At 49.1% G+C, this 27,373-nt stretch overlaps 2 protein-coding genes across 4 annotated transcripts in view; one reads left to right on the top strand and one right to left on the bottom strand.

Annotated features, from left to right (window-relative positions):
* SLC25A25 (solute carrier family 25 member 25) overlaps positions 1–21,293 on the bottom strand; it is a 33,718-nt gene extending 12,425 nt beyond the window's left edge. For 2 of the 3 annotated variants that reach the window (XM_034664594.1, XM_034664595.1), the window contains exon 1: positions 20,909–21,293. In XM_034664594.1, coding sequence (XP_034520485.1) covers positions 20,909–21,163 — 255 coding nt within the window. In that variant the 5' untranslated portion in view covers positions 21,164–21,293. Of the gene's footprint in view, positions 1–4,776; positions 6,127–20,908 lie in introns of those variants that run through there. The other variant, XM_002915181.4, reaches the window with a different exon arrangement.
* A 254-nt stretch (positions 21,294–21,547) lies between these two features.
* Positions 21,548–26,991, top strand: NAIF1 (nuclear apoptosis inducing factor 1). Its single transcript, XM_019795196.2, has 2 exons — positions 21,548–22,885; positions 24,619–26,991. Exons 1-2 carry the CDS (start codon positions 22,375–22,377, stop codon positions 25,089–25,091), a joined length of 984 nt encoding a protein of 327 aa, XP_019650755.1. The 5' UTR covers positions 21,548–22,374; the 3' UTR covers positions 25,092–26,991.
* The last annotated feature ends 382 nt before the right edge of the window (positions 26,992–27,373 follow it).

Genomic DNA, 27,373 nt, shown 5'->3' with positions numbered 1-27,373 from the left:
CTGGTTTGTGAGTTCGAACCCCATGCTGGGTGTAGAGATTAAATAAATAAAACTTTAAAAAAAATAATAAAGTAAGATGTTGATGCTTAAATACAGCATTATGGAACATTTTGGTAACTTACATGACATTTCAGCCCTTCTAAAGAGATCTGATGATGAGTCTGTAGAGACAGGTCTTGGGCTACACTGGGGAGGATCCGATGAGGATCCAGAGACAGCCCCGATTATCCAGATTTTTGCTCAGCCTCCTAAGTCCATGACACTGATCTATCTCTTCGACTGCCCCATCTAGAATTTCTGGTTCAGGGCTGTATTCATGTACAACTTATCTCTGCTACTGGGGTCCTTGAAGGCAGGAGGCCGTGGTTTCAAACCTCTGTACCTTGACTTGGTCGTGGAGGGTGCTGATATAAATAGCTTCTGAATGAGGGAGGCCAGCGGCAGGCCTTTACCACCCCAGGAAACAAACACGACCACTCTCGATGAAGACCGAAAATGTGCTTTTCTGAGTGTCTGCAGTTGTCAAGGTATTTTATCCACCTCAACAAGATCATGCATTATTATTTTTTTATTTTAAAGGAGGCTCACATTTAGGGGCTCCTGGGTGGTTCAGTCAGTTAAGCGTCTGCCTTCAGCTCAGGCCATGATCTCAGGGTCCTGGGATTGAGCCACGAGTTGGGCTCTCTGTTCGGCAGGGAGCCCGCTTCTCCCTCTCACTTGCCCTCTGCTCTTCCCCCTCTCTCTCAAATAAATAAATAAAATCTTAGGAAAAAAACAAACAAACGAGGTTCACATTTATAGAGGCGCCTGACTGGCTCAGTCAGTAGCGCATGGGACTCAACCTTGGGGTCTTGAGTCTGAGCCCCATGTTGGGATAAAATAAAAAAAGGGGGGTTCACATTTATAAATAAAAGAGCTAAATTTTGAAATGCTGATCTTCCTTTGTTAAATTATTCATGTTTGCCTCTGAAACAAAAATAAGTTAGAGAGATGCTGAAATATCTCATTTCAGTGATGACTGCAGTCATTTCAATACAATATGGCAAACATTCTGACTGAAAAAAAAAGCTGTTCAACTTGGAGAAGTCTGTTACCTAATAAACTGCATTTTTCAAATATTTTTGGTGAACATACCTGTACCACTGAATTTTTCTTTGTGTACCACTGAGCTTTCTGATGTATTTATAGAATAAACGTGAGAAGAGGTTCAAAGGCAATACCAAATAAAAGTAAAACCTATACTCTGTACTTTGGGGGAAACTTATTAAAGCATTATCAGACAAGAGCAACTGTTTTCTAGAAAAAAAACAGAATGAAATTCTGATTATAACAAAGCTCATTACTCATTACCAATGGTATCATGGGGTCAAGAAATGTCCTCCGAAAAGCTCTGCGTGCGCTTGTTAAATGTTATTTTACAATGCTAACGTTAATTCTAGTCCAACGTTAATTTTACGGGTTTCAACGTATTTTTATTGTGCAACTGAGAGGGAGTCCAACAGAATGTCTTCATTGGACAAACTAGATTTGGTGTTTATTTATTTAAACCACCCCTCCTCCTGAGTCTCATGGGTCACGCAGACTTCCACTTGCACACAGAAACTGGAAATCCTCTGCCCAAGTGAGCCAATCTCTAGGCACCTGGGGTCGCCTCTTAATCTGAGATGAGCAAGCAGACTTGGAGAGGCGACCTCGTTCGCCCAGGCCCTGGAGCCCGTTGGCAGCAGGGCTGAGCCTCACCCAGGACCCAGCTCTCGTTACAGCCACGTAAAACGGCACCCAAACCTGATATTGCCAAAAAGATTTTAGAACTCGGTTTCCAAAGAAAGCCTGTAAGCCTGACGTGGAGAATTACAGTAAGCAATACTTCATATTGAAAGCTGGCAGGCGTGTGGGAAAGGTGTGACCCGAGCAGGTTCAGGCTTAGGTACTTAGCTAGAAATCAACGCAAAAGCCGATCCGTGTTACAGCTTCTGACAGCGCATAGGGGAAATACCACTAAGAAAGACTAAAGCAAGGTTCGTGTTCGGTTTCTCACGATTCACCCCAGCTCACGCTGTCCCGTGTTGTCCCTCTCCCCGTCTGCCGGCTACCACTCGTTTCTGCCCTTTTTCCTTATTCTAATTTTGTGACCCAGATCTACTTTCGCTGTTCTCTTCTGATGTCCATTCCTGTGACAACTAGCATGCAGAGCCAATGACAGCATGTCTAGATCCCTGACGATCTAGTGCGATCGGGTTCCATTCCCTCCGTTAAGGTCGAAGTTCCTCTCCCGGGCATCTTGTACCCCGCGAATCTGCCAATGCCACCACAAGTCGTCCCTGTTCCACCACTCTGGTTCATGCCCCAGAACAGGTGTTTCCCATCAGTGCTGAATGCCATGAGTAAGAATAGGGCAGGTAGAGTACCGTTGGGAGTGTGGCATTAGGTCATAAGGTATCTCCCCCCTCCTCTGCAATGACTCAGACCAAGCCAAAAATATTAATATGCGAAGGAGCCCTGCCAGCATCCGGCACTTCTAGCCCCGCCCACCCGTAAGGCTCTCGAACCTCACTGGCTGCGGCGGCCGGAGTGTCATTTGATGATCGGGTTGCCATGACAGCCCAGTGTAGCCGGTTTCCAATGAAACCTGCCTACACTTGGCAATTAGACACACAATGAGCAAAAAACTCTGAGCTTCTGAGAAGACGGCCCCTCAGGATTTGCAAGCTTGAATGCCGCTGAGGGCGCCTCTCACTCCACACTAATAGCTTTCTTCTGCAACTGCAGATTAACTGTAAGCCAAAGATAAAGGGGAAAACTGGAACAGTTTCTAGAATAAAAGCCTGCAGGAACCTGACTCACTAGCAGACGTATTTCAACGGGGGAAGTGAGAGCAAAACAAAGTAGTGTGGCTGGAGGCCTGGGAAGCAGAGGACCAAGGCGGACGTGTCTATAAGGTTTCCGCAGTGCTCTCCTGAGGGAGACAGCGAGGCCAGGTCCCCTTGGCCACTCATCACAAACCCCAAACTCCACCTTTCAGAGTCACTGGAGCTGGTGGGCAAGGTCACATGCTGCAGAAACACGCTATTCCGACTGTCGGTTTATCCGCAGAAATGCTCCTGGTATTCCCAGGTCTTGGTTTATCTGCTTTTAAAGAGTCCACACTGCCCGGATGTGCTTGCTTTCTTGCTTCAAACCAAACCGGCTGATCTGTCTTTGCCCACCCCCCTCCCCATCTGATCCATCTCTCTCCTGGGGAGCATGGGTTACTGAAAGGTATGGGTCTCCGGCCCAGCCCCATGGCCCCTGACTGGCAGGCCCAGAGTGAAGCTGTTCAGAACAGAAAGTCCTGATGTGAGGCCACCCAGGGGGAGGGCTGGCAAGAGGTGCCAGGATGAGTTTGGGAAATGGAGCAGTTTAATTATTAAAGTCCAAAGTAGGTGAATTTAAAAGGGAGCCAGCCAATCTCTTGATCCCTCAGCCATAAGGTAAGCAGGTCTGGAAATAAAAAATCCTCACAAAGGAGAGCGCCACTGCCATTTCTGAGCTCATCCCAAGATGACGGAAAGGTAGAAAATGACATGGCTCGAAGCACACCTCAGGCAGAACACAGACTCTGAGATCCACGCCGACCAGGATGCGCGGGGGGTGGGGACCAGACCGGACAGATAGACGGACAGGGACACATGTACACTGAGGCTTCTCCTCCAAGCTCACATCTAAATACCCACAGAAGCTGTTCTGTCAAAAGACCCTCACACTCAGCAAAGGATAACCAAACATTTAATTATTTGATGTAACAACTCAATTCAAGCAACATTTTGGGGGAATCTGCAATATGCCCGGCACAGGGCAGAACCTCTCTCCCTCTTCTAGTTGATTTTTATCCTGAGGAGAATAGATTCTAAATAACCAAAACTCAGGCGGTCCGCAAGGTCGCCCCTAGCGCAGGCAGGAGAAAGCCCAGGCGAGCTGCACTTTCCATTCTAATCCCGAGAACGCGACCAGTCCCGTTAAAACTGCCTTCTTAAGGTAAAGTGAGGCAGGTACAGGGCAAAGCTCCACACAGATTAGGGGTGAAATCTCACCTCTACCCCTCTGTAACTGTTTAATCCTGGGCAAATTACTCAACCTTTCTGCACCTGTTTCCTCATCCATGAAATGGGTGTTACCACTTACCTTGGCTCTGGTGAAGATGACGTGAGATAACTCACACTCAGAACATGAGACGAATGGAAGGCTCTGGCACTCAGCAGACCCGCAGACCCACGAGGGGCACCGGCCTCTGTACCTGGAGATTCCAGCCTTTTCTCTGACTCCTCCTCCCACTGCCTTCCTTGCAGACCCAAAGGCAAGGGGTCTGACCTTAGGGATGCAGGACAGGCTGGCCCTCCCCAGCTCCAGGCAGCTGGGTTCAACTTTGAAAATCCTCCCTGCATTGTTCAGACAGGCTAAGACATAAGACAACTCTCATGGCTTGTCTCTTCCTTTCAAATGGCTCTCTGGGGCCAAACTGACACATCCTAAGTTAAATCGTCTATTGCCTTCAACCTTCCTTCCCCAAACGGCCACACTGAAGCAGTCATGGTAGGGTGATAAAGCTTTTACTGTGGCCACAGGAAGATTCTAGACTGAAGACTTGGGCTTCTTCATTGTCTAACACTTCTCCCCAGCCTCCAATACCAAACTGATTGATTTCTAAGTCCTCTCTTCCTCCCCACACTCCAGTTTTTTCCAGGAAACCGATCCTAGACCAGCCCCTAAAGTAGGAGGTCCTCCTGAGGTTGCCATTACCTTAGGAAACTGCTCTGCAGGTCCGACCACCAGCAAAATGGTGGGTCTCTTTTCCTTGGCCTCAGCCCTTCCGTCCTGTTTCCCCAAAAAGCTTGACATCTGGTCTCCCCGAGCTGGAGCCGGGGTGCCCCTGACTTCAGTATTGTTCCCCTCTCTGGAGTCTTGGCACCCAGCCCCGGGGAGAAAGCTGGACAGAAAATGCCAAAGCATCTGCAGCATTACGGCGTCCTCCCGATGTCGCCGGCGGTGACTGATCACTTTTGAGGACGGATGTGACCACAATACCAAGGATCTCTGGCTACACGGTTGCTTGGAAGGCTAGCCTGGGGAGCTGTAGGGCTGGAAGCTCTGCATGCAGTGGCCGTCTCCTGCTTTTTCAGGTTTGCTAGCACTGCTGTCCTGCCTAGCCTGAGAAGTAGCTCACTCTGAGAGCCCCGCCGCCGGCTTGCTGGCGATGAGGGAGCAGCGGGCGCTTCTTCAAGAAAAACTCACTTTTGCAGGTGGACGGTGATCAAATGAGTGGCTTTTTTTCAAAAAGGAAAAAAGCAATAGCCCAACTGATCTCTCCTGGGGGCAGAAGCAACTTGGAGCTCCCAATTATTCAGCAGTCCTCGCTCCACTAATGATCATCACACAAGCGAGGACCCGAGCACCCCGTCTGCATTCTCACTGCAGCAGGGCGCGGCCAATCACCTCGGCCGACACTACGGAGTTCATTATCCCAACCAGCAACGTGCCTCCAATCACAGGCGGCCGATCCCCTGCACGCGGCCGGCAGTTCTGCAGGGAGGTGCTGATGGCAACCTCCAGCCGAGCCTCCTAGCTCACGGAATCCTCCCTGCCCTGCAGCCCCGCAGGAGCCCCACTTCCTCCTCTCCGCCTGCGAGTTTCCGGGACCATATTCACCATCAAGGTTAACCTGCTCAAGAGACCCAGGCAACACTTCCTAACACATCTAGCAACACTCTTCTTTGCTCCATTATCCCATTCTCAGCAACTGTGCGGAACACAATGCACGCCGTACCGGCTACGTATTCTCCCGTGTCTTCCTCTACACCATGCGCTGCTTGGGGACAGGGACCAAGTTACACATCTTTCTACCCCTAGGACCCAGAACCAGGCACAGATGGAGTCTGTCTGTAGACTGGACTGAGTCGGTGATAATGAATACAAGGGAATTAATCTTTGGTCATCTGTTTAATTTACTAGCTGACAAATGCAATGACCAGTATCCCTCACAAGAGTAACCCTTTGATACAAGGTTCACAACTACTATCTTACACAAACACTGGGGGCTCCTGGGTGGCACAGTCGGTTGGGCATCCCGACTCTTACTTTTGGTTCAGGTGGTGATCTCAGGGTCAGGAGATGGAGCCCTACAACAGGCTGTCCCTCCCTCTGCCCCTCCTTGCCCAAAATCAATCAATCAATCAATCAATGTTAAAAAAAAAAAAAAGCAACAACAACAACAAAACACAAGCATGAGACAAGTTTAAAAAAAATGTTTTGGAGAGAATGGAGGGAAGCCTACACCCTCACCTTCTGCTATGAGACTGTAAATCAGTAGGACCTCTCCAAAGAGTAACTCAGTCCCGGCTTCCCAACCTTTTCAAAGTACAAACCCTCTGACACAGCAATTCCACCTTTAGCAATTTATCCTGCAGATATATTTGCACATGTGGGAAATCACATATACATTTATATGATACATATGTGATAAAATTTAAGGATATTACGTTTTATCAAGCAGCCTTGTTAATAATAGTGCAAGTTTGGAAACAACTTCAAGCCCTTTACAAGAGTGGGGAAGATTCTGGCACACCCATACAGTGCAACCCTAGAATAAGGCATCTCTATCTACTGTTATGAAATGACTTGAAAATATCTTTTTAAATGAGAAAAGCAAGGTGCAGAAGAAAGGGGATAATATGCTGCCATTGATTTCTCGGTGTGCATGTGACAAGTATCTCTGGAAAGACACACTAAAAACTGAAAAGCTGGTTTGGGGCCCCTGGAGGTTTGAGGGGAGAAAGGCAGGTGGGAAATTTATTTTCAATGAATAGCCTTAGATCTTGTGACACTGAATCATGTGCAGATATGACCAGGCATGCATACACATGTACACGCATACAATTATTTAAAAAGAAAACATGAGAAGTGAAAGCAAGATGGCCAAGCTTGGTCTGAAAGCTGAGGGGCCAGTGTCAGTTGCCCTCTCAGTGACAAACACAGAATGACCTTATCTCGAAGCAGTTCTGTGCACTGACTAGATGTACAGTCTTTGGAGCCAGACCCCAGGTTTAAATCCTGGCCATCATTTACTCTTCGTGTGAATGATCTTGGTCAAGTTACTTTAGTTTTCCGTGCTTTAATATCTGTATGTGCAACATGGGGATAGTAAAAGAACTGTACTGTTCCTTCACAGACTAAATTAGATAATTCTCTCCCTCTGCCCCTCCCCCCTTTAAAAATAAATAAATCTAAAAAAAAAAAAAAGAGAACAGTACATACTAGCTATTTTTTTTGTTTTTGGTTTTTTTTTGAAGATTTTATTTATTTATTTGACAGAGAGAGACAGCCAGCAAGAGAGGGAACACAAGCAGGGGGAGTGGGTGAGGAAGAAGCAGGCTTCCAGCGGAAGAGCCTGATATGGGGCTTGATCCCAGAATGCCGGGATCACGCCCTGAGTCAAAGGCAGACGCTTAACTACTGAGCCATCCAGGCGCCCCTAGCTATTTTTTTTAAAGATTTTATTTATTTATTCGACAGAGATAGAGACAGCCAGTGAGAGAGGGAACACAAGCAGGGGGAGTGGGAGAGGAAGAAGCAGGCTCATAGTAGAGGAGCCTGACGTGGGGGCTCGATCCTATAACGCCGGGATCACGCCCTGAGCCGAAGGCAGACGCTTAACCGCTGTGCCACCCAGGCGCCCCTAGCTATTTTGTTTTTTAAAAAGATTTTGAAGTAATCTCTACACCCAACATGGGGCTCGAACTCACAACCCCGAGACCAAGAGTCACATGCTCTACTGACTGAGCCAACCAGGTGCCCCCATACGAGCTATTATCATTATCTAGAAAATCATTGTGAGTTCATGCAATTAAGTAGTTTTAATACCAAAGAAGAGTCAGCCCAGAGCCCCAAACCTTAACCAAGTAATTCTTTCATGAAGATGGATCTGGTTTTTAGGCACCGAGGGTCCAGTGCATTGGACATGGTGGTGTTTTGGGCCCCCATCTGCACACACAAAAGAAATCCCTTCTGTAGGAGATTACTGGCGGTTCATTTAATGGACTCTTCCATCCCATGGAACTGAGTGAAATCTCGGGGGCTTCCAGCCAGGATGGAATAGGAGGGACTGACTCACCTTTCTGCCCACAGGCAACAAAAGACAGGGACTCCTGAGAGATCCGCACAAATGAGACAGGCCCTGCAGCTGCCCCAGCTTCCGGGCTGAATTTTCAGGCTCCGGTGCAGGCAGTGGGTACCCAGGCAGAGACCAGCGCAGCCAGAGCAGGACCTGCAGAGACAGCAAGCTCTGGGGAGCTCCCGAGGGTGCCCTAGAGGCACGATACATGCATGTGAGGAAACTGCCCGAGGGTGTCAAAAAAACCACCCAAAGGCATCCTGTTTCCACCAGCCAGAGAGGAAAAACCTCATCAGATTGGGGGGGGGGTGTCAGGAAGGTTTTGTAGAAGGCTTTCCCTCAGTAGTGGGGCAAAACTGGCCCTAGGCTAAATGCTGTTTTGGCCCCACGAATAAAGCTTCAAGCAGCAGCCGTGAAAGGGTCAGATGGTTTCCAAATAACCGCATTCCAGAAAAAAGCTTAAAAATATTCATAGGAATATCAGAATATGTAGCACCCAGCAAGATAAAATCCAATAAAAAAAATTAACAGGAATGCAAAGAAGCAGGAAATGACCCATAATGAGGACAGAAATCAAGCAGCTGAAACTGACCCAAAAATGACATGCATAGGACGCGTGGGTGGCTCAGTCGGTTAAGCGTCTGCCTTCAGCTCAGGTCATGATCTCCTGGTCCTGGGATTGAGCCCCACGTGGGGCTCCCAGTTCAGCGGGGAGTCTGTTTCTCCCTCTGCCTCTCCCTCCCTGCGCGTGCTATCTCTCTCAAATGAATAAATAAAATCTTTAAAAATCTTTTAAATAGAAGTACAGTTGGTCCTTGAACAATGCAGAAGGTTGAGGCACCAATCCCTGAACAGTCAAAAATCCACTTCTGACTCCCCCAAAACTTAATAGCCTACTGTCGGCCAGACTTACCGATAACATCAACAGTTGATTAACACACATTTTGTATGTTACATGTATTATATGCTGTAGTGTTACAATAAAGCTAGAGAAAAGCAAATGCTATTAAGAAATTATGAGGAAGAGAAAATACATTTACAGCACTATATTTTTTTTTCAAAAAAATCCACGTGGGGGCGCCTGGGTGGCTCAGTCGTTAAGCGTCTGCCTTCGGCTAAGGGTGTGATCCCGGTGTTCTGGGATCGAGCCCCGCATCTGGCTTCTCTGCTGGGAGCCTGCTTCTTCCTCTTCCACTCCCCCTGCTTGTGTTTCCTCTCTCACTGCCTGTCACTCTCTCTCTCTGTCAAATAAATAAATAAAATCTTAAAAAAAAAAATCCATGTAGAAGTGGGCCCGTGCAATTCAAACCCATATTGCTCAAGGGTCAACTGTATACTAAGATTCTTAAACTATTTAATATAGTATCAGTTAAGGTAGGCTGTGATAAGTTAAAGATGTATATATATTGTAATGCCTAAAGTCACCATAGCAGAGAGTTGGCTCATAAACCAATGAAAGAGACAAAATGAATCATAAATCATACTCAAATGACCCAATAGAAGGCAGAAAGAAAGGGAACAGAGACTAAATGAGACACACAGAAAGCAAATAGCAAATAAAAAAGCAAACAGCAAGATGGCAGATACAAACCCAACCATATCAATAACAACAGTAGATACAAGTGGTCTAAACATCCCATTTTAAAGGTAGAGAATGTCAGATTGGATTAAAAAGGTTAAGATCTAGCTCTATGTTGCCTATAGGAAACATATTTTAAATACAGAGGTACAAACAGGTTAAAAATAAAAGAAAGGACAAAGATACACCATGCTCGTATTAATCCAAAGAAAAGTGGAGTGGCAGGACGCCTGCATGGCTCAGTCAGTTAAGTGTCTGCCTTCGGATCAGGTCATCATTCCAGGGTCATTTGGTCGAGTCCCACATTGGGCTCCTTGCTGACCAGGGAGCCTGCTTCTCCCTCTGCCTGCCACTCCCTCGCTTGTGTTCTCTCTCTGACAAATAAATATTAAAATCTTAAAAAAAGAAAAGAAAAGAAAAAGAGGGGCGCCTGGGTGGCTCCTTAAGCATCTGCCTTTGGCTCAGGGCGTGATCCCAGGGTCCTGGGATCGAGCCCCTCATCAGGCTCCCTGCTCTGCTGCGAGCCTGCTTCTTCCTCTCCCACTCCTCCTGCTTATGTTCCCTCTCTCGCTGGCTGTCTCTCTCTCTGTCAAATAAATAAGTAAAATCTTTAAAAAAAGAAAAGAAAAGAAAAGAAAAAGAAAAGTGGAGTGGCTATATGACATTAGACAAAGTAGATTTCCAAGCAAAGTATGTTATCATGGGCATTTCATAATGATAAAAGGGTCAATGCATCAAGAGGACATAACAATCCTAAATGTTTTTGTACCACATTACAGAGCCTCAAAAATACACGAAGGAAAACCAACAACACTGCAAGGAAAAGGAGACAAATCCACAATTATAGTCACAGATCCTAATGCCCTTCTCTGAATAACTGACAGAATAAGAAGACAGAAAATCAGTAAGGACACAGACTTGGGCAACACTGTCAACCAGTTTGACCTAACTGGCACTTCTAAGGCACTCTCTCCGTGAGGACTGGAATGCACATTCTTTTTTTTTGTTTTTTTTTAAAGATTTTATTTATTTATTCGACAGAGATAGAGACAGCCAGTGAGAGAGGAAACACAAGCAGGGGGAGTGGGAGAGGAAGAAGCAGGCTCATAGTGGAGGAGCCTGATGTGGGGCTCGATCCCATAACGCCAGGATCACGCCCTGAGCCGAAGGCAGACGCTCAACCGCTGTGCCACCCAGGCGCCCCTGGAATGCACATTCTTTTCATTACACGCAGAACAGTTTCTGGCTCCCAAAACAGGTCTCACTAAATTTAAAAGGATTCAATGTGTGCAGAATCTGGTTTCTTTTTTTTTTTTTTTAAAGATTTTATTTATTTATTCGACAGAGATAGAGACAGCCAGCGAGAGGGAACACAAGCAGGGGGAGTGGGAGAGGAAGAAGCAGGCTCATAGTGGAGNGGCAGGCTCCCAGCGGAGGAGCCCGATGTGGGGCTCGATCCCTCAACACCGGGATCAAGGCCTGAGCCGAAGGCAGACGCTTAATCGCTGTGCCACCCAGGCGCCCCAGAATCTGGCTTCTGACCACAATGGAATTAAATTAGAAATCAATGACAAAGATACCTGGAAAATACCTAAATGTCTGGAAACGAAATAACTCAACTCTAAATAATACATTTGTCAAAGAAGAAATCAAAAGAGAAATTAGAAAGTATTTCGAATGGTGTGAAAGCAGAACTCATGAAAAGCTGAGACATGCGGCCAAAGCACTACATAAAAGGCAAAGCCCGTATTAGAAAAGAAAGGCCTCAAATCAATGCCTTCAACTTCTCCCTCAAGAAAGCAGAGAAAAACAAAGTAAACCGAGACTAGGCAGAAGAAAGGAAATAAGTGAGGCAAGGGAGTGACCAAGCCTTATTTATCTTAAAATCTGCACCGACCGAGATCCCCGAAAACTTGTTCAATTGCATATTTTGCCAATATTGTTATTTTGAAGCACCTTCTCTCCTATCTTTGATTTCCTTGTGGAATAATGCAGTACCTCTTTTTTCTTGTATCACAACATCACCAAAACCAGTGGTTGTCTGGGGAACCATTAGTTTCTTCTGGGTTACAAGCAATTCCCATAATGCAACTCTCCCACACTTGGCTTTCTGGCTATGAGAGATCGCCAGTAGCCAAAGACTGGGCTGGCAAGTGCAACCCTCCTGTAGCTGTTGCTTACACACATCAACAGAACCTGGTTAGGATAAGGCTAACCGCCAGCAGAAGTTCCCCACTCTTCCAAGAATCCAGGAAACATACTTGCTGGATAAAACAGGATCTCTGGTACTTTGCAAAGAAAATGGGATTCTAATGGAGTGGCTACCCAGCGGGGGCCCATTCCAAATTACCCGGAGGAACTGCCCAGGGTGCAAAAGCCCCGGGTCAGGGCACAGAAGGACAAGTGGAGTCTTATGACAACAAGGCAGAGAGATCTCCCGTGACTGACTCCAAGGCGATGCTCCACGTCTTGTGTCTAACCAGTCTGTCTACCTACTACCTATTCTAGAATTATTACCATTCAGAGGAGCTGTAGTCAAAGGGAAGGCTATTAACACTTCTAAAATTTTTATTTATTTACTTAGAGAGTGCGTGGTGGGGGTAGAGAGAGAGAGAATCTCAAGCAGGCTCCAAGCTGACCTCGGAGCCCGACCTCGCAACCCTGAGATCATGACTTGAGCCAAAACCAAGAGCTGGACGCTTAACCGACCGAGCCACCCAAGCGCCCCAACACTTCTTTTTTTTTAATTGAAAAATGAAGCCAGATTTTCTTTGATGGAAAGCCAGACTGATTTGCTTTGACATGAGGATTGGCTGGGCCAAGTAGGTTATATGGAGAAAAGGAGACAGAGCCAGGCACATCGGTTGGCACCAATGAAACCAAGGCATCGAAGATGACCATTCTGCAATGATGAAGAAGGTGAAATCCCCTAGTTTATTTCCAGTTTAGGAAGCAGAACCGAAAAAAAAAAAATCTAGCTTTGGCAAAAAGTCCCCAAAGGAAACTCCTCTGACTGTGAGAAAGAGAAGTGCACTTTGGAGAAAACTCTTGGGAGGGCTTCCGTCTCTTCTTGGTGAACAGCCAGTCCCCATCAAGGCCCAGGTCCAAGGTCAATGCCTACTAAGACATCTTTCTCTTTTCTCTAAAAGAAAGTTAGGGGCGTACAAAATTAAGCCAATTTTAAGTGAAGGATTTTGAGATGTGACACGTAATTTAAAGGTCTGCAGAAGCACTAGGCCACGTAGAAACATTGCACGATTCTCCTTTAGACCAGACATGTGCCAAGCGTTAAGGGGGAGAGGCAGAATGCGGTATTGAGGCTAGTAGGTAAAAACCCAATCTCCTAAAATGATCACAAACTTCTCAACCAATCCAAAATTGATCAGTGGGAGCCAAACCCACTGGCGCACGTCGAGCCTAATTCTGCAGCCATTTTATCCTTATTCACACTTTCCCTTCTCCCCCTCGAAAAGGCAAACCAGCAGATTTATTATTAAAGCAACACTAAATGTTTTCAGTTTCTTAAAGGACCACAGTCTAAAACTGAGATCGAATGAACAGTGAAAAAATAGCTCTCCCCAGCTGCTAGCTCTGTGCTGAGCGGACCACAGGGAAGAGCCAGGACAGGGGTGTGAAACCCACCCAACCGCTGCCTTCAGCAAAAGCATATCAGAGCTGCTGTGGGTGTGCAGGGCAGCCCCGAGAATTCTGTGTAAGCATAACTGGTTTATACCAAGGCAGTTCTTAGAAACAATTCAGAAAGGGCAATTTTGTTAGCTATCGATTTATTAGATGCTATCTTTACTCCTTACACAGGTTAAAGAGCCTCCAGCAAAAGAATACACCCCCCCCCCATGTGAATGAAAAAAGGACAGTTAACTGTGTCCATAAATGCATTGCTAAGGGGTGCTCCAGGGGCCTTACCTTCCTCCCTCTAGTGCGTCTGCAGGACCCTGGACTACTCATTTTAGCCTCTCTGGACTGCCAAGCGGGGAGACCGAACTGGACAAACCTTGGAGATCTTTCCAGTTCTAACATCACACGGATTCAGACTCAGTCTCAAGGCAGTAACCCACAATGACGGCAGCGCTTTGCACGTGCAGGACGGAAAAAGGCCAACAGATGAATGAAGGGGGCGGGTGCTGTGGCTGGCGGGTTTTAACCAACAGCACTACTCAGTTGTGTCACACCTGCAGTCAAGACTTGAGTTTGTGCTCATTCTCGACTCTCCTCTGCCGGCCCCCTTTTCTCACCACTGGCATTTCAATGGTTTTTGAGAGTTCTCCCACACCATATAGGTGGTTTTCTTTGTGTTTTGGTAAGAAGAGTCACGTTAGACTCCGGCCAATGAGGGAGGGCTGGAGGAGAGAAGGCATGGGGCCAGGGGATGACGGTAACAGCCTGAAAGGCTTCACGAAGCAACAGCAGGAACAGGGACAGCTACCATCTCTCCAGTCTCCCCTTTGGCCCTAGAAAAGTCATGACTCCACCTCCTTTTCGAGCTTCCCGGCCTAGAGTTTAAAGCAGATAAGCAGCTCCTTGGGCTCTACCTTTGTTATTCATTTATTTACTTTAAAGAAAGGTACACCTTTCAGACAACTGCTTGTTTAGGTATTGTGTTGAGTCTTTTATATCCCATATTTAGGAAAAGGGTACCTATCATTTGAGTCACCGCTTCCTGAGCACCATCAGGGGTCCTAAAATGCTGAGCTGGTGTTACACACAGATATGTCAATGGCATAAACTGTGAAAATTAAAGTTGCAAAGTCTCGAGGGTTGGTGAGGTATTTACAGCCCTAGAAGCAAGGAGGCAGGGAATGCTGAGCTCAATTGGGCAGGGTCAAAAATCCTGGGCTCTGTGACTGCCTTGCCTCCAACCAGCCTTTATTTATTTGAGAGAGAGAGAGAGAGAGAGAGAGAGAGAGAGAGAGAGAGAAGGAGCCGTGGGAGAGGGATAAGCGGGACTCCGTGCTGAGCACAAAGCCTGCAGGGGACGGGGCTCGATCCCATGACCCTGAGATCCCATGACCCTGAGATCCCAAGACCCTGAGATCGTGACCTGAGGACAGTTAACTAACTGAGCCGCCCAGGCGCCCGGGGCCAAAGACAACCTTCAGGGTAGAAAGACTCTACTCCCTCAGTAACTTTTTAAAAAAGAGATCTCCTGGGGCGCCTGGGTGGCACAGTGGTTAAGCATCTGCCTTAGGCTCAGGGCGTGATCCCGGCGTTATGGGATCGAGCCCCACATCAGGCTTCGCTGTGAGCCTGCTTCTTCCTCTCCCACTCCCCCTGCTTGTGTTCCCTCTCTCGCTGTCTGTCTCTATCTCTGTCAAATAAATAAATAAAATCTTAAAAAAAATAAATAAATAAATAAATAAAAAAGAGATCTCCTGCTAACAGGATTTCTTTGTTTCCATCTTCCTTATGTCTTTAGGGCACAGACTTTCCACAACTTGACTTCCCAAACTGCTGAAGGCCCTCCCCCAGCTGACGGGAGGCTGCCCTACCTGGGTGCTACACAACCTTTATCACCAAGGTTCGCCAGACATTCTCCTTCCTTCTGTTCCACTCTTCACCCAAACCATTGGGAAAAACTGCAGATGATTAGAACCCATTCCGGGCATTTTATCGTCTAAGACTCCGTGGGCGCAAAAGTCCGTTTGTGTTGAACACCTACGTGTCAGACACGGTGCTAGGCTCTCTACATACTTCGTCTGATTTAATCCCGCAGCCACCTTATGAAGCAGGCATTCCTATCGCCATGTTTCTGGTAGGGAAACTGAGGCATGGAGAGGCTGGGTAACGTACTCAAGGTCACATGGCTGGCAAGCAGCAGAAATAGTATTTGAACCCAAGCTTATACCACAGATCCTGCACTGGGGTTTTTGTTGTCGTTTTTAAAGTTAATTTATATATTTAAGTAATCTCTATGCCCAAGAGGGGACTCCGACTCAGCAGCCCGAGATCAGAAGTTGCATGCCCTTCTGACTGAGCCAGCCGGGCGCCCCTGTACTGGGTTTCTGACAACAGTTTTATTGAGATAAAATCCACACACCATACAAATCACCCATTTATACAACTCAATGGTTTTTAGTATATTCACAGATATGTGTGCCCATCACCATGGTCACCTGTGGAACGTTTTCTCACCTCAAAAAGAACCCCCAAGCCCTTCAGTTATCACTTCCTGTATCTCCTCCCCTCCCCTCCCAGGCCTAGGCAACCAACCACTAGTCTACCTTCTGTCTTCACAGCTTTCCCTATTCTGGAATTCCACATAAACGGCTCACGTAATACATGGTCTTTGTGACTGGCTTCTTTGACTTAGTGTAATGTTTCCAAGAGAAGTCTGTAGTCCCGGGGTATCCTGCCTTAGATGAGGGACCCCAAAAGGTATGGACAGCACATCATGTGAGAAATGCAGGAGGAAATCTGTTTTGAGCCGCAGGAGAGATTATAGGAAGATAAGATAGCAGTTTTCAGATACTGTCTGACACAAGAAAGAGCTCACAATGACCCCAACGAGGTCCAGAGTGGGATGGGCTGGATGGCCGTCTGTGAAGGATGCCATAGGAGGAAAGCTCCCCACACTAGGTGTGAGGCTGGCCTAGGATGGCCGCTGACCCTTTCAAGACTAAATTCTTTGATTCTGCCAAGTTCACATGAGTTTAAGAAGAAATGGTTAAAAATGAGACTAGTCCTATATGGCTAAGTACAGATTTGTTCATGGGATTCGTCCTCAGCAGGACTGGAAATGAATACCAGCAAAGTTTTTCTCTCAGGCCCCTGTGGTTTCTGTGAGGCTTCAACAATTAATGACTCCTGGAACATCAAAGAATCTGTCCAGCTGAAGCTCCAGATCAGACCCATTCTGGTACATTCCCACTTATCATTTGGTCTGAGGATCGGGGTACCTGATGCCACCTTTCCAAATATCAATTAAAAAAAAACCCTTCCAGTTGACTTGATAATTACTTCAAGCCAGGAACCAATTTTGCAACAATAAAACATATTAGTTTAATATATGAATTCAATTCAATTTGTGAACAGCATTTTTCTTTTTTTAATGGGCCATCAATATTTTACCAAATATTATCTATCCTTTTTCTATGAAAAGGTTCTTTGTTCTGCAGATGACCTTACCGAAGTCTGGCTATTTAGATAAGCACCTTCCCCACAAATGGCCAGACATTTAAGAAGTATAGAGTTCAACAGCACTGTCTGATTAAGCAATACCAACTTGACATTAATGATCTTCTTTTTTTTTTTTTTAAAGATTTTATTTATTTATTCGACAGAGATAGAGACAGCCAGCGAGAGAGGAAACACAAGCAGGAGGAGTGAGAGAGGAAGAAGCAGGCTCATAGCGGAAGAGCCTGATGTGGGGGCTCGATCCCACAACGCCGGGATCACGCCCTGAGCCGAAGGCAGACGCTTAACCGCTGTGCCACCCAGGCGCCCCGACATTAATGATCCTCTATTGTACTCAGTTATGTCAAGTCAACAGAGATTGCCTCATGTACAGGTCAAGGAGAGAATTAGGGCAGGGCGGATTCTCATTCTTTGATAAGATAATCTCTAGATAATCTTGAAATCTATTTTGGGAGTAACAGATGTGGTTCTAACTGGATCATTCTCAAGTTCCTCCCGAAGCCGGGGTTGGAACTGTCCTCGTGATCCTTGGAAACAACTGGTACAGTTCCAGAGTGGAGCAGGAATCAGGAGACAGCTCTGGTTGCTTCTGTGGTGTAATTCCTTCGTGGCAGTTTCACTGTCTTTCTGGACTTCTGCTCCTTCCTCTGTAAAATGGGGGTGAAAACAGTCTTGCTTCCTTCACAAAGTTATCGTGGAGCTCAAACTCAACGGCACATGTGCAAGTCTCTGAGGGAGCAAACTCGACCGTCTTCTAGAATCCTCACCTGCATTGAACACCAGTCCTGTAAGAGGGCCTGTGAGCCTCACCTAAAGGGACAACTGTTTACACGTCACACAGCTTGCGTTCTTTCTCTAATTGGCCGCCTGAGTTCCAGCCTAGGTTTTAAATTTATTTTAAAACAAAGAAAGATTGTGTTTGGTCACATGAAACTGCCTTAAATAGGCAATCTATAATTAGCTCCAGCTGAAGCCTCAACTCCCGAAGTCACTACCGGTGTCGTCATCTCTTTTTCTTTCTTTAATAAGCCCTGCCCCTCTTTTGTCCCAGGACAGGCTTCTGGCTCACATGCCCTTCACAAAGAAAATTTCCCTGGCTGGCTGCCATGGGTTTCTCTGCCCACTTCCATTTTAAGTAATTTTTCCTCAACTGTCCCAATTTCTTCCGAAATAAAGGCACGTGCCCAAAATTGCTGGTTCATGTCTAAAGAACACTTGACTTGACCTGTTGTAGGCTAGCGAGAGGCTTTGTGCGGTCACATAGCCTGGGTTCACACCATCCACTGATAAGCACTGCGCAAAGCCTAGCATCTCGGACCGGTCCTCTGGGTCTCGTGAAGCAGCTACCAAAGTTTGATGCTATGTTTTTCAGTGCCTAGTCCCACGGCAGATGACCCATTTCAAACCGAAGGGGCCCCGCATTCCCTTTTGGCTTTACTAGTTCTGCAAAACTGCAGCACTGCTTTTTCTGTGTGTAGCTAACACTGATAGAATTTCAACAGGAAGTGGTATGAGGGGGGTTCATGAAGGAGGGTGTCTTCCTGTGGCCCAGTTATTTACAAAAAAGGCAGGTTCTCTAATACTTCAGCCATTTGCCACAGGACTAACTTGTGTGTAAATGAATAAAATGGATCGACCCCAATTTCTCTCAAGCTGTACAATAATTTAACTTATTTAAAAGCCAAGTTGTAGAAATAGAGTCCATACTAAATCCACACACCAAAAGAATGATAAAGAATTGTTTCATATCACAGAACTGAGATTGGTCAGAGAGTCAAGGATTTTAGAGCCAATGTGACCCCAAGGAGCAAAGCTCCCTTTAGTTAATTAAAAAAGCTTCATTAAAAAAGTCCTCTTCAAGATCAAAGTGTATTTTGCTTTATGTTTGCCCGTCACTAGATATCACAGAAATAACAGGGATTGTTTTCAAAGTGCTTCTATTTGCACCATAGAGCCTCCTGGAAGGGCGACATGCTTCCCATCTTAGAGGTGACAAAAACCCAGGCTCAGAGAAGTGGAGTCAATGGCTCTCACCTGAGCCCAGGTCATTGTCTTCCTAGCAAATCTGACAGCCGAACTGGCCTCTCCCACCCTGCTCGTCAGAAAGGAGTGAATCAGGCAAAAGTCAAATGATTGTTTCTGATAACATGTTTTTAAAAGAGGATTCTTTGCCAAGTCTCTTCTCTGGAATGCTTCAGAGTCAATGTTTCCTTGATTTTTTTTTTCCTATTTGATGGCAGCCTAGACAAATGGAAGCAGGCACTCGAGGCCTCAAGAAGCAAAATCACACAGAAAGCGGGGAAGTTACAGTGACTTTAACACTCGAAAGAAAAATGATCACTTTCTCCTTTTTGCCCTTATAGATTTACTGCCCCCCAAAAGGGATTAGCATATCAGATGCATCATGAATCACAGTTGAGGCCCAAAGTACGATTGAGTAACACCTGCAGCCAGATGCCCTTGATGTGCCTGGCAGCATTTGTCAAGTGGGTAGGTTTACAAAAGAAAGGTCCACCTAGGCTCACACTTCACTGAGCCCCTAAAGCACAGACCCTCTGAGTTTAGCCATTCTATCTTTCCAGGCAACTCATCCATCAGATATGTATGGAAAAGTATCTAGGGGCACCTGGGTGGCTCATATTCTCAGGGTCCTGGGATCCAGCCCTGTGTCAGGCTCCCCACTCAGTGGGGCGTCTGCTTCTCCCTCTGCCTCTCCCCCCTGCTCGTGCTCTCTCTCAAATGAATAAATAAAATCTTTTAAAAAGACACCTAGCTCACAACACTATTTTGTGTAAAACGCAAAAAAAAAAAAAAATCTTAAACTTGTCTCTAAGCCTCTTGGACTTGGCCAAAGATTCTATCTTGCAGTGTTACTCTCTGGTCTTCTAAGCTGATCCCAGGTAGGTTAAATACTTTAGAGGTTGATCCAATATAGTGTGGACGGGAGTTAAAATACCTGAGATACATTCACCTGACCAACAAATGGGTTCAAATTCACTGGTGTTTGATCAGATTCTTTTCATACTTGGCTATGAGAGATTCTCTAACTGTTGTATGTACAAATGAACCAAACAAACTCAGAAGAGAAACAGGTGACTAGGTAAAGTACTCATAAGTTCTAGCCCAGGCTGGAAATCGGGTTAAGCCACCATAAATGAAATATTTGGGAAGGGTACCTGCGACTACCAAGCCAGAGTGGGAAACACCAGGAAAGACAGAAGGGGAAGGAATGAGCCTCTGCTTAAGGTTCTTGTAAGAAAGGACAGGACTTCCCTTTCTGGCAGGCCTAGGTAGCCACTCTCTGTCCCCCCATCCCTCTTGGCCAAAGCTCACTCCAGGATAGGAGTAACAATATGCTTTCCTAGGTGTGCAACACTTTCACATTTAGGAAGAATCCCGCCCCCACCCATTTTTTCACTTTAGATCACTATCCCATCTTCTGGGTAAGCCTGTCAATGGGGATGAACCTAAACCCTCTGAGCTGTCAGTCCTCACCCACCTCCTCACAGATCTGCCTGAAACCCCAGTTCCCATTCTTTCTACTCCCACATGCTTCTGAGAGGAACCAGAACAGGGCCCACGGCTGGCATGGAAACGAGAGGGGAAGGGAGGGGTGCCGCTGGAGGATGGATGAAGTAAGTCAATGCAGGGTCGGGGCGGGGGGGGCATCAAGCTTAGCTTGGAGGTCGGGAGGTGACAAAAGGCGATTCCTGAGACTTGGCCTTCTACTTTGGGGAAAGCCTGAGCAAAAAGGGCTATTCGCCCACCAGACAGCCCCAGAGAGTGTCCACCTGTGCCTACGAAGAGCCTTTTCCCCCTACACCAAGCGCCCAGAGGTCAAAAAGCAGCTCCACTCCCACCAGGGCACATATGCGGTGTCCCTCCCAGCCCAAGAAACCGTCCACCAGACCTGCCACGCTCCGAAGGGCGGCTCAAGAGGCCGGGTCGTTCAGACCTGTCACCCCGACCGCCCGGAGGAGCTGGGGCGCTAAGGGGTCCCCTCCCAGCCCGCGCGGACTGTGCGCGCCGCCTACCCGGAGCTCGCCCTCCGTGCGGTGCAATCCCAGGCGCCGAAGCCCCACCGCCAAGTCGTTGACACACAGGCCGCCGTCGCGGTTGACGTCCAGAGTTTGGAAGAGGCTCCACAGGCGCAGCCGGTGGTCCGGGCCCCCGCAGACGGCGCCGCCGCACGGGTCTACGGAAGCCGGCGACGAGGCGGACGACGAGGCGGCGGCGGCGGCGTCCGGCGGCGGGGAAGCCACGCAGCGGCACAACACACTGCTCACCATCGGGCGCGAGGCAGGGGCGCCGGGCGCGGGGCGGGGGCGGCTGGCCGGCTGGGAGAACGCGGAAGACACGCGGGAGTCCCCAGACAGCGAGCGCGGGGTGCTAGAAGCCGGCAAGCTGGCGGGAGGGGCCGTTTCCGGGAGCCCCGCCCCGCCGCCCGCCGCCTCGTTGGCCACGCCCCCAGGCGGGCCGCCGGCCAGTCACAGGCCCGGACGGCCACCCGGCTGGGGCGGGGCCTCCTTGAGGACCGCCCACACGGCCTAGGATTGCCTGGATCAATGGAGAAGGCGGGGCGATCCTTGCTCAGCCTGCGGCCGATTCAAACTGAAGGAGACAGGGATTGGCTGAGCTGGGCCGGCGAAAGGAAATCGCGCCGCGATAGGCAGTTCTCTGATTAGCAAGGCGGAAGGCCCTGTGTCCAATTTCCATTGAGAAACGCTGTTTAGACTGAGGAATCGTTAAGGATGGGAGGAGCGGTCGTGTACAGAGACATCGTAGTCTCCGGTGGGAAATAGGATTTGTGTGAGGAGCAACTGCGAGCTGCGGCTGCGAAGCAGAGGTTGCCCCCGCGAGTGGAATTAAAACTTAATTAGCCAATGGCTCAAGGCCGAAAGCACTCAGGTATCCTCAGGAGGCCGGGTTTTGGTACCTTAACACCCTAAACCACCAATAAAATAGCTGAATTTAACGGCGTGATAGTCGTAATGCTGACGATTGAAGGACAGAACGATTTTCCAATGGAAGCGAATAAAGGCAGGTGGGCGGAGCGCTCTGTAGCGACAGACACACCTTTAGACCAATGACCAGGCCAATTCCAGTAGATAGGCGTGCTCTTTAGTTGAACGACAGATCAACAGAGCCAGTGGTCGACGTGATGTTTGAGCCCCTACCAACCAGGAGGGCGGGTTCCTCTGGAGAAGCTCTGGAAGGCGGGAAGAGGGTAAGTGGGCGGATCTCCGCACACCCCGGCGGAAGAGGCAGATTCAGGAAGCCATTACGCAGCTGGCTGGCAGCGGCCGGGCCGGTCGGGGCTGGGCCCTACGCACTTTGCGTAGCGAGGGGGGTTACCAAAGGCCTGGTGCTTGGCCTGGGGCAAGCCCGGCCTATCCCCTGTAGGGGGGTAGGTGAGGGGAGCGGTTGGGGAAGAAGAGAAGGGAAATTGGGGCGTTTGAGGGGATTATAATTTCTTTAAAAAGGGGGGTGGGGAGAGGCCATGGCCGTCCCAGCCAAGAAGAGGAAGATGAACTTCTCTGAGCGAGAGGTGGAGATCATCGTGGAGGAGCTGGAACTGAAGAAGCACCTGCTGGTGAACCACTTCAATGCCGGGGTCCCTCTGGCTGCCAAGAGTGCGGCCTGGCACGGCATCTTGAGAAGGGTCAACGCTGTGGCCACCTGCCGCAGGGAGTTGCCTGAGGTCAAGAAGAAGTGGTCTGACCTCAAGACCGAGGTCCGTCGCAAGGTTGCCCAGGTCCGGGCTGCGGTGGAGGGTGGCGAGGCCCCAGGGCCCACTGAGGAGGATGGAGCCGGTGGGCCTGGGACAGCTGGTGGCAGTGGCGGCGGCGGCCCAGCTGTAGCCCCCGTCCTGCTCACCCCCATGCAACAGCGCATCTGCAACCTGCTGGGCGAGGCCACCATCATCAGCTTGCCCAGTACCACAGAGATTCACCCCGTGGCCCTCGGACCCACAGCCACTGCAGCTGCAGCCACGGTCACCCTGACACAGAGTGAGTGACCTCTCCCACCCAGTCTGTCGTGCATAAATGGGAAGGGCCAGCCAAGAGCTGGGGCAGCCTGGGGAAGGTTGGCTGCCAAGGGTCAAAGGTCAGATGGGAGTCTTGGAAGACCAGGAGGCCTTCCAAGAGCTCCCCAGACAGAAGTGATCCTATTCTCTTTGGGACTTCCTCAGCACGCAGTCTGGGCTTCTGATGGGCTGGATTGCTCTCAACTGTTGTGCCACCATTCATGTCCATGACTGACGGAACTGTGTGATCCTTCAAGACAGAGATCTGTCTGTATCCCCACAGGACTTATCACAGAGCCTGGCACATAGTAGGCAGTCAGGATATATTTGTCGAATGAATAGATAGATGGGAATAATAATACCCAAGTAAGATGTCGATTCTGGACAAAGACATTCTGGGTTTTCAGTGAGGCGAACATTCATCCGGCACTGCTCAGAAACCTCATGGATCCTAGTGTTAAATCTATTCATTCCTTCACTCCTCAGACACTGGTGCTTATTCCTTCCATGTCAGACCCTGTGCTTGGCACTGGGATTACCAAGGTGTTTAAAATACAGGCCAGCTTTATTCTAGTAGGACAGATAAGACACACACATGAACAACTGTGCTGTCAGGAGAATCTGAGGACTCAGGAGAGGAAGGGACTTCCTGGTTGGGGTGGGGACTCCGAGCTGACGTTAGCATTGAAGGGTAGAGAAAATTGACCTTTCCCATAAGCATGGAGGCCCAAGCAGCCCACCCAGAATTCTTTTGAAAGGTTCTCAGTTATGAATGACAATGGTTTGGTTGGACTTTTTAGTTCAGATAAGGGTTTGTACCAGTGACTGTTAACGGCTCTCGTTGGTGCTGGGCTGTGACCTGTCTCAGTGATTCTCAGTGGGGCTTGGGGGAATTGGGTGTATGTGTGAGCGCCAGCCCCCTGCAGTCGTATTTTCTAAAGATATCAGGGTGGGAAAGAGGAACAAACACAGGTCTAAATCAGTTGCTGTTCTAGAACAGGAAGGACCTGTGACCTGCAGGTATTCCATTGGGCAAGGTGATCAAGGAGTCGGGAGGCATTTATTGGCCACTTAAGCAACTGCCGTCCCACTCTCACCTCCTTTTCTGCTTGGCCACAAAAGAAGGAGGGAGGTAGGACTAGTGTGGCTACAAACAGTTCAGGAAGAGTCCCACCCAAGATGGCTGCTGTGTGCTGGCCCTTCAGGGAGCACATGGGCCTGCCTTGATTAGCTGGAAGCATCCCAGTGGGGTGGTTACGAGCAAGTTGGACTCTGGTGTTAGGGAGACCTGGGTTTGCTTCCTGGACCTGAATAAACAGTGTGACTTTAGACAAGTCACTGCATGTTTTTGAGCCTGTTTCCTCATCTCCAAAAATGAACATGAAATACCTGCCTCTTAGTTTCATTGTGACGATGTGACGAGCTAACAAGAGCAGGGCTGAGCACAGTGCCTGACACATAGTGGGTACTCTAAATTTTTTGCTAGTATTGTTATTAGCAGCTTTGCTTTTGCCGATTATGGGGCCAGCCCTTTGGTTACCGAGTAGATTCTAAATGCTTTAGACTCTAGGTTTATAGAGAATAGCTATAAAGCCGGAGGAGACCTGAATTCCCCCAGAACAGGGCTTAGTGGCCTCCTCCCCTCCACCCCATGTGGCCAGCTTCATTCTTTCTAGAAGGTGACCTGCCACTGCCTTTGCTCTTTCTTCCCCACAGTCCCCACGGAGACCACCTATCACACGCTTGAGGAGGGAGTGGTCGAGTACTGTACGGCAGAGGCCCCCCCACCCCTGCCAGCCGAGGCCCCCGTGGAGATGATGGCCCAGCACGCTGACACCTCGGTCAAACCCCAAGCGCTGAAGAGCCGCATTGCCCTGAACTCAGCCAAGCTGATCCAGGAGCAGCGGGTCACCAATCTGCATGTGAAGGAGATCGCCCAGCACCTGGAGCAGCAGAATGACCTGCTTCAGATGATCCGCCGCTCCCAGGAGGTGCAGGCCTGCGCCCAGGAGCGCCAGGCCCAGGCCATGGAGGGCACCCAGGCGGCGCTGAGCGTCCTCATCCAGGTCCTCCGGCCCATGATCAAAGATTTCCGCCGCTACCTGCAGAGCAACACGCCCAACCCCACGCCGGCCTCTGAGCCTGGACAGGTGGCCCAGAACGGGCAGCCCGACAGCATCATCCAGTGAGGGCAGGGGTGGCGCCAGCCTTCTGCTGTGATTGGCCGACACCACTGTGGTCCTGTAAGTGGGGTCTGTGACTGGCCGTAGGCTAGGGCTGGCCATGTGGCCGGCTCTCTCTCTGCTCGACCGTTAGGGGTCCACTGTTTCTGAGAAGTGAAGGAGACTGAGAAGAACTTGTTGGGCTCCTGGGACCCAAACTGTCTTACCCCCACCACTCGAGCTGCCTTGCTAAGAGCCTGAAGATTGGTTAGGTGGGGGTGGGCACCGGCGATACTTCACGTGGTGTCATGAGCCAGGGCTTGCTCATGTTCTAGACTCTGTCTAGGACACCTGGAGGGGAGGTTCTCACCAGGGCCATTTCACAGCCGGGGTGGGGGGGGGGCAGTGCTGAAATGCTCCCCCACCCCGCAGTGTCATCCTTTTGAATGAGCTAATGTCCACGGTGCTGGCGGTGGCACAGAACCGTCTTCCTCCCTTGGGAAGCAGAGTGACTGGGCTTGAGGAGGGAGCTCCACCCTTTTCTCCTTCCCACTGTGCCTCTGTTCTCAGGGGACTGTAGTCTATCTGTGCTCTCCCCACGCACCCCCCCCCCGCCAGCTCCGGGCCTAGTAGGGGCCCTTGTTACGGCCCTGGCTGTCCCTGCAGTACACCCAGGATGCAGCCCGCTGGGCTCAGAAATGCTGGGTGTGCTGGAGATAGCCTGGCCACCATCCAGTCTTCCGCTGCATCCCAGGGTGGCCCTTTTGTGGTTTGTCCTGACAGCTTTTGACTCAGGGCAAGCATTAGGTTTTGGGTGCTGTAAATCTGAGAGAAAACAGACCAGCGTGGAAACTTGTTGCTCCCCTGCCGTGGGTCTGAGGGGACCATGTGGCTTCTTCCAGAAGGCTTGCTTCAAGCCAGTTGTATTTATTCTGTGCGCCTACCCCTCCTGGGAAGGGATGGGCAGCTCTGGCCACACCCTTCCTCCTCTCCTCTCTACTGACTGCACGATTCTGACACTCAGTGTGGGGAAAAAAGAAAAAGAAAAACGTGTGGCGGGGGAGAGGGCATCACGCCCTGGACTCCCTCTCCTATTATTCAGCGCCTGGTGTTCTTGCGAGACCCCCACTGACTGGCTAGGTGAATCCGAAGGCCTGATCGGCCCCGAATGTTTGAGGTGGGAGAGCCGAAGCTGACCTGAGAAGTGGGACCTTGACTTCCGTGTTCGGGGAAGAGCCCGCCGACCTTGGAGTGCCAGAGGAGGCAGAGGTCCCTGTTCCGTCCTGACACTCTCTCCCCTTTTGTAGGGAGTCTACCCAGATGCCATTTGTCTGGTTCATTTTCAGAATCGCCCTTGATCACTGAGACCCTTGCATCTTCCCAGATCATTCCCCAGGATTGCCATTTTGCTGCCGGTGCCTTGGCTACACGTGACCAGCGGTGACAACTCGAGGCTTCAGATCTCAGCGAAACAAATCAAGGTGCTGCCCTTCTGGGCAACGTATGGTTAGAATTGCTTGCTCCCCTGTTGCCATCGCAGGAAGATGCCCCCGAAGCCGGTTGGGAGGTGACCGCCATGCCGCCAGCCTCTCTGTGGAGGACAGGTGCAGCGCCAGCTGGGGAGCAATGGAGAGGAATCAGGCTGGTGAGGGGGTGGGTGACGGAAGGAAAGCTCCTCAGCGGGGCTGGAAAGCAGCAGCCCCTGGCAGCCCAGCCCCCCCCTCCATGGAGCCTGATGCCCCTGGCGGGGAAGCTGTGGGGCCTTCCTGAGGCTTTGCCGCTTGGTTTGGCTTTTCTCTGGGGTTGGCAGTCTGAGCCAATATTGCATCTGTCCCGATTGGGTATAAAGAGGAGGCCTGGATCGCTTAAACTGACTGCTTCTTTCCAGGTCATAATTTTAAATTAAAAATATATCACTTTTTTTACACATGTCTGTGTCTTTATTGGTTACGTACAGAAGAGCTATGGGCTGGCAGAGAGCAGGGGCTGGCCCACCACATGTCTTTGTAAATAAAGTTTTATTGGCACACAGCCACACCCCTTCACTTACTTAAAGTCTGTGGCTGTTTTTGTGCTACAGTAGCAGGGTTGGTAATTGTGGCAGAGACCTCTGACCCACAAAGCCAAAGGTATTTACTCTGACCCTTTACGGAACAGCCTGCCTATCCCTAGCTTAGAGCAATGTTTCAGACTCTGGATTAAAATACCCGGGCTGTTTGGTAAACATACCCCAAACCCACCCACCTAAACCTAGAAGAGACTCCTGGAGGGAGAGCTCTAAGAATCTGCTTTGCAAGTAAGCTCTCTGG

Source organism: Ailuropoda melanoleuca, chromosome 7 (assembly GCF_002007445.2).
Source record: "Ailuropoda melanoleuca isolate Jingjing chromosome 7, ASM200744v2, whole genome shotgun sequence".
NCBI classification, from domain to species: Eukaryota; Metazoa; Chordata; class Mammalia; order Carnivora; family Ursidae; genus Ailuropoda; species Ailuropoda melanoleuca.
The sequence above is the reverse complement of the archived record's forward strand: the minus strand, read 5'-3'. Positions and strand labels throughout refer to the sequence as shown.

What these genes read in the sequence shown, in the direction of transcription:
- NAIF1 (XM_019795196.2), top strand. Translation starts at nt 22,375, where the DNA reads ATGGCCGTCCCAGCCAAGAAGAGGAAGATGAACTTCTCTGAGCGAGAG. An exon ending in CACGGTCACCCTGACACAGA is followed by an intron (nt 22,886 to 24,618) that starts GTGAGTGACCTC and finishes TCTTCCCCACAG; the next exon opens with TCCCCACGGAGACCACCTAT.